Consider the following 6,792-nt stretch of genomic DNA (forward strand, 5'->3'; position numbering starts at 1 on the left):
CACATTCTTCGCTTCATTGTTGCAGCTGCTGAAACAGGAGACGGACAGGCTGCTCTCGTTAGCCGCGTCAGCAGAAGCGGAATTGGCCAGTGACGATACTGTTGCACTTCCGGAAGAAGCAGCCGGAAAACTGCGGTCAGCTGCAGGCAAAGCTAGATTGCTCACTTCGCAGAAGATGCAACAATTTGAGGGACTGTGCCAGAAAAATATTGTATGGCTTTCGTATATCGCTTTCCTAATAAGATTGTTAAATTTAGGATAACATTCAGATGATAAACAACACTCGTATTACCAACTATATACACTCCTGGTCATAAGTATTATGACACCTTTTGGTTTCATGGAAAATATGATAAAATTATTAAAATTATTCTAGATTATGGAGGAAATGAGTAATCGAGCAAAGTTTAATACTCATGTATAAACGCTTAAGAGTATCTTATCTCTGACAACATTTTACATGCAAAATTATAGATAAATCAAAACATAAATTAGTACATATACATTTATATACATATATTGAATATTCCATTTTTGTTGTAGAATCAAGTGCCTGGCGAGGAGTTCCCAACAACGAACGAGGATTTGGCCGGCTTCTGGGACATGGTGATGCTGCAGGTGGTTCAAGTAAACGAGCTATTCGATCAGATAGAAAAGTTACGCAATTCTCAGTGGCAAGAGGTATGTTCAGTTTCTGTTCACCCTCAGACAATCAATTCCTTGAAGCCTCCTGGGAAAAATTTTTATTCTCACAACAATACCGATAACGTAACGCCACCTGAATTGTCTTCCCGTATATCCTACTCGCACTCTGTTCCTAATAAGCGTGTACGATTCGATGATGCAACGTTTACCGACCCGGAAGAATCGAATCAAGTGAAAAAAGATTTCTATATCTCTCAAGTACCTGAATACGTAGAGCTTGAAATGCGTTTATGCGACGATGCGTTTCAAGTTCTAACCCTTTCCAAAAATTTAGAGGAACCTGAGAACTATTGCGAAGATTATGAAGTAGATTACGATGAAAGTAATACGTTTCTTTTTGAGGATATAACTGAGATACAGGCGATAGAAAATGATAGTTTTCCTCTTAAACCATGCACTTCGTACGTCATCAATTATGTGAACAGATTACAGCATGATATAAGTCCATTTTACTTTGAAAATTGTAAACAATCATCTTCTGATTTGTATCTTCGTGATGACTTCATCGAGAAGAATATTTCACCGAAATTTCAAACGATATTTAAAAAAGAAGATGACGAATTGAAACAGCAAAAGCATGATCGTTCTTTAAGTAAAGGACAGAATAATTATTCAGAACCGTTCACAAAAGATACGCAAAAGGATATAAAAAAGAATGAAAATAATGCAACCAACTTGAAGACTATTTCTTCATCCAGTAAAAGAATTGTATCTGCGGATAAAAGAATGGGAAAGGTTCGACCGAAAGCTAAATCCTATAGTTCCACAGGGAGAAATCTGAACCAGGAGATCCAGATAAAAAATGGTCGAAGAACAAGATCGCATACTCCAGAAAACAGGCCTCGAAAAAACGATTCGATCAAGTCAGGTATCGGCGACGAGCAAAAGTCTTGTAATTTAAAGCCAGTCATTATCCACAAAAGGGGCGAAGAGAAAGTTCCTACTCCATCAAAAATTGACAAGTTTCCTTATAAATCTTTCCCTGCGCATAAAGGAAGTGTTAAAAAACTTAGGCACAACGTCACATTTTCAAATGACATTAAAGAACTACCGCCAACAAGAAAAGATATTTCATCTGGTGATTGCAACGCTGTGAACATGACAAAATCATCTACAAAAAGTTTATTGCATGCGAAGCCAAAAAAGATGTTAAAAATGAAGAATGCGAAAAAATTGAGTCATAATTATCATGAAAGGTGTAATCTCTCTGTCGTAAGCGAGGTCTGGTCGAATCTCGATTTTGTCTATAGTAATAAAAAGTCTCAAAGGAAATCCGATGCATATGAAGAAAATTGTACGTTTGCTGGCACGTGGAACGTAAGAAAACAAGCAAAAGAATTAAGAAAAAAGCAGGTAGAGAAATTAAGAAAGGATCGGATAAAGGAATCCCCCCAAAAAATCGAAAAAGAAGCAGAAATTTCATCTGTAATATCCGATAATATTTTTTGGAGACTGAGCGACTCGAAACCTTTCATTCCATTGTCCCCAGAAACGCTACGCCAATTAAGACAAATCTATAATGTCGAAAATTGTTTATCTTCAACTATGAACAAATCTGAGAAACTAGAAAGGATGAAGGTTTATGACAAGAAAAGGAAACAAACTTTCAAAATCGTGGAGGACGAATCTTTGAAAAAAATAGTTTCTCGCGGAATCACTTCTAATCTTTTGGATAGTCGTTCGGAAAATAATTTTTTTAAACGATTGGGCACCCAAAATACAAATCCTGTAAGCTTACAGGATAATTTCGAGACGGCAAGCGAAACTCTAAATCCTATACCCGAAAGTCACGATTTTTCCATCCAATGTATAAATTCTCTCGCGAATTTGGTGCCCCGTGTGGCGAACAATAAAAATAAATCGACTATCGTTATAAATAATATTACAAATAATATTCCAACATGGCCAGCCAAAGATGGTGAGATACGGAATTTTCTCTCTACTTTAATATCCTCCATAAGTTCCGAGATTGTGTCGAAAGTTACGAAACATAGCAGTTCTAAATTAAAGAATCGAATAAACATCAAAAAACTAAGTTATGGTGTAATTACGAAAAACATAAAATCTAAGTCTAATGCCAATGTAAACGTTATCATGGATATTTCGCAACATGTTCCTTCAAATTTCGTTTCTCGTCGTTTACCAAATAGAAAGAGTGGGAAAAGTATTATATCTACTGACCTCGACAATTATCTGCCATTGAAGAAAGGCTTTCACGTGAATCGTTATTTAGAAGATACGAAATATATGCAATTATTTCCGAATAATATCAAATTTCACAGAAATTCCTCAAATACCAAGAGTTTCCCTATTAAAGTAAAACACGTGTGCACGTTTCTTAAATCAAATCGAACCCTTTGTCGATTATCGTTGTATTTGTACATGTACGGTATTCTGAGTCTTGTTTTTATATTTCTGAAAATCACCGCCTGTGACGAATCTTCGTACTCACGTATTCTTAATCCTAGGATTTTGTATAATTTGTACTAATTGAATCATTATTAACAGCGATCAACTATACCCTCTTGTGTTTGTGGAATAAAAGTCCTCTTCTTCCTCCTTCGGTATTTTTCCTAGATTTTTGTCAAAATACCCAAGTAACGAAGATTAAGAAAACAGTGCTAGAAAAGCTGGAAGAAGAAATCCGAGAAGGATGCTTTTTCTCTAAGTATGTTTTCCTTATTTCTATGTATCTATAGGAAATAGTAAAAGTGCAAAATTGTATGCGATACATGTAACATGTACAGATATTCGCAATTTCCACTTTCTCCTTTTTTTTTTTTACCTTTCACCTGTACTTCTTTCACCTCTGCAATTTAATTCCTGACATTTCTTAACTTCTGTCAGTCCTTAACATAAACGGTACCATTACTTTCCATTGCCAGTGCTTCATTACATTTGTAATATCTTTTGCAGACTGTACCAGAGAAAAAGACAGTTGCTTCGGCTCCGCAGAATGGCACCACTGCCAAACGTCGCGTCACGCCAATTCACAAACCAAAATCCACAGCTAACAGCGAAGCGAACAAGAAGGCAAGAGAAGCAAGAGAACAAGCTCGAAGGCAACTGATCGAAGAGAGAAGACGAGCGATGCGCTCGAAAGCTCAAAACTCCGAGAATACCGTGAAGATCTTCGCCCCCGATACGTAACGATAAAAAGAGGGGCGGATCTATTCAGCAATTCGTAGCAGCGTTTCCGGCGACGCTTAATGCCTCGAGCCCAAATCAAACCGCGGTATTTTGTATGCATTTTCTTAAACAACTCGAACCTCGAGCAGACTGACGATTAATTCTAAAAGCTTCTTAATTGACGATTAATACGATGCTCGTTGTTGCGTCTGGATCCACTTAATAAATAGATTAATGACAATTAAGCATCAGATTGCTCGGTATGGAGTTGATTATAAACAATAATTATCGATATGCTTCGAACTACAATCAAACTCGCTTTATGTCGTTAATAGAGTTGAGCGTTGTGGGACAGCATACGAGCAATAAGAGCGATTCATGTAATTGATAAATATTTAGTGCGATCGGTTTTTATAAGGATTGACTTTTAGTAAATATAAAAAGAGCCGGATCGATCGGGAGATTAAGTTTTTAACGTTTTAAATGTACGATATTTTATTACGATGTTTCCTCGTCTCACGCTCTTAAACGTTTCACTTCGATTTTGTACACGCTGTGATGTTTCGTGCTAATCTTGTTACGTTTTATAACAATTTACGCTGTCGTTCGATTTCTACGATATTTAATGTTCACTTTACGAACGAAATAGCACAGTAACAGTCGAGCATCTTCGGCTCTTTGTTTCTATTTCATGTTTCTTTTGTAAGATACTACGTCAAAGAAAATGTTACTCGATGAGAAAAAAAAAAAAGCAAATCAGAATAAGTGATTGGGAAGAAGATAAATCGTAAAACATCATTTCTCAATTTTCATAGTAGAAAGGAAGGGATAAAGACTACTCTTTGTCCATTGAATCTTTTTTGCAAGAAAGCTGAAAAGTAGTTACTCGAGTAAAGCGGCCAGATCATATTTCTATATGGTATTTCTAGCGATCATGAGTAACTTATATTTATACGAATAGCATGAACGATCGACTATCGCTGATAAACGTTAATGATCAGCAAGATGAAGGTAGAGAAGTTTATAACTAATCGTGGAAGTTAGTCAAAACTTAGGAACTTAATGAACCTGGTTTAAGGACTGCAAGACAAGAGATATACTCGAGAAATATTGGTTGCCTTGAGCCAGGTATAATTTTTATCTTGTAGTTCATGTATATAATATTAACGATCGTTCGAAGAAAGCGAACAATCAACCGTGCTCGCCTAAGAATTTCTGCTTGCAAAACGATCGGGATCGGGAAAGATCGCGAGTTGCAGGTTAAACCAGAAAAAGATTCCTATTATTTTTACTATCTATACTGTTTCTGTAATTCTCGTAACAATTAATTGATATTATTATTTTAAACTCGATCGTTATTTTGATCGCATTAATACCTCTCACGAGGAAATCGGTTTCGGAAAAAATATCGTAGTTGTGAATAGATCTTGCGAATTACCTGACAGACAAAAGGTGAACGATTCTTCAGAAGAGTCCCTGCGCAAAAATCGTGTGGAACCACGTTTGTCTAAACTGACATTCCCGTAGAGACGGTCTCGAAACACCCGATAGTTTAATTCCCATGTTAATTTTAAGGTGTATCTGGTAGATAAACTGACGTTAGCAGATATAATTTAGAGCTGGCCCAACCAAAAAACGCGCTATCTAATTAAATAATCGGTATGATGAATGTGTCGCGATTTTCACGATGGTATTGACTAATATTCTGACAAATTTTGAATTCCATGCGCGTTAAAATGCAAAGAGAACAAAATAAAGAATAAAGCGGAAAGATGGAAAGGAAATTTCTCGAAGCGTCGTTCTGCTTACTAATATGCAGTAACGCGTATCAGTCTGCGTTATTTATTGACTGTTGATTCCCTTGGTGCCTTGATTATTTATACGTGTGTACATAAAATCGACTGACAACCGACGATTCGACGCGATATCGCGTGCGATCGCTTTTGATCGCCACGTGCCACAGACCCATCGAAAGACAACAAGCGAGTCGATAAATGAGAATGAAATGAAAACACGTTAGAAGCTTATTTCTTTAATTAGTTGGTGGGTTCATCGATCAATTTTCTTGCACAATATTCGCCATCATGGATAGAGAGACAAATAAGGAATCAGGGTCGTATAATTTTGTTCTCATTTATCCGTTCTGCCTAAAGACGAAAACAATTTTGGTAACGATTTATTTTAGACTTCTAGCGAATCCATCAGAATTTTCTATAAAACGTCATCCTGAGCGAGAAACGATTAATTTTTTTAATACATCAACCGTGTTCCGCTAGCGACTGTAAATAAGCGTGAGAGAATATTGCGTGGCTGAAACAGCGAGCGATTACAAGCAAATTAATCGTGTAATTTACAGGAACCGATATATACCGATATGTACATTGGCCAGCACGACAGAATTCACACATATTGAAACTCGTTTTTCGTACTCTGTTAGTTCTCTTCGTTCTTAGTTGCATCCTCGATATACTGTGTACAGTCCTTGTTTAGGGGCTCACCTTAATCCACACGTAGTAATTTATATTCAGAACAGTTCCCCGTTGCTTTTATAGGGACCCATATGCCACATAGCTTTTCAAGAGATCGATCCAAAGCGTATATAAGGATAATCGTCGTGACAACCACAATCATCACGTTTCTCAGAATGTATTGTCTCTATTTTTTAATTCGCTGAAAATTTCACTAGAATTTGAAATTACGTCGTTCTTGAGAGAAAAGTATCCTGTGTTTTTATCTCATGAGAAATCGAAACAGCTTTTCGGAAACGACAGGAAGCGCAAATTTTTTTACTTATCGCTGGGAAAAAGAATCGATGTCTGTTAAACGCGTCGATCATCGAACGTTCCCTTTCTCTTTTTTACGCGAATAAACAATTACGATTATTTATTTATTAGATACTAGTAAGCTGTCCATACACCTGTTCTCAATGAATTAATAAAAAATGATAGAAAAATATGC

At 36.5% G+C, this 6,792-nt stretch overlaps 1 protein-coding gene across 4 annotated transcripts in view; it reads left to right on the forward strand.

The window, feature by feature from the left end:
* The window catches only part of LOC126922521 (uncharacterized), a 42,517-nt gene extending 35,730 nt beyond the window's left edge, over positions 1-6,787 (forward strand). For all 4 annotated transcript variants that reach the window (XM_050735155.1, XM_050735158.1, XM_050735157.1 and 1 more), the window contains exons 12-14: positions 26-211; positions 544-681; positions 3,622-6,787. In XM_050735155.1, the coding sequence (XP_050591112.1) occupies positions 26-211; positions 544-681; positions 3,622-3,855 (558 nt within the window). In that variant the 3' untranslated portion in view covers positions 3,856-6,787. The remainder of the gene's footprint in view (positions 1-25; positions 212-543; positions 682-3,621) is intronic.
* Positions 6,788-6,792: the final 5 nt, after the last annotated feature.

This window comes from Bombus affinis, chromosome 12 (genome assembly GCF_024516045.1).
Source record: "Bombus affinis isolate iyBomAffi1 chromosome 12, iyBomAffi1.2, whole genome shotgun sequence".
In the NCBI taxonomy this organism is placed as follows: Eukaryota; Metazoa; Arthropoda; class Insecta; order Hymenoptera; family Apidae; genus Bombus; species Bombus affinis.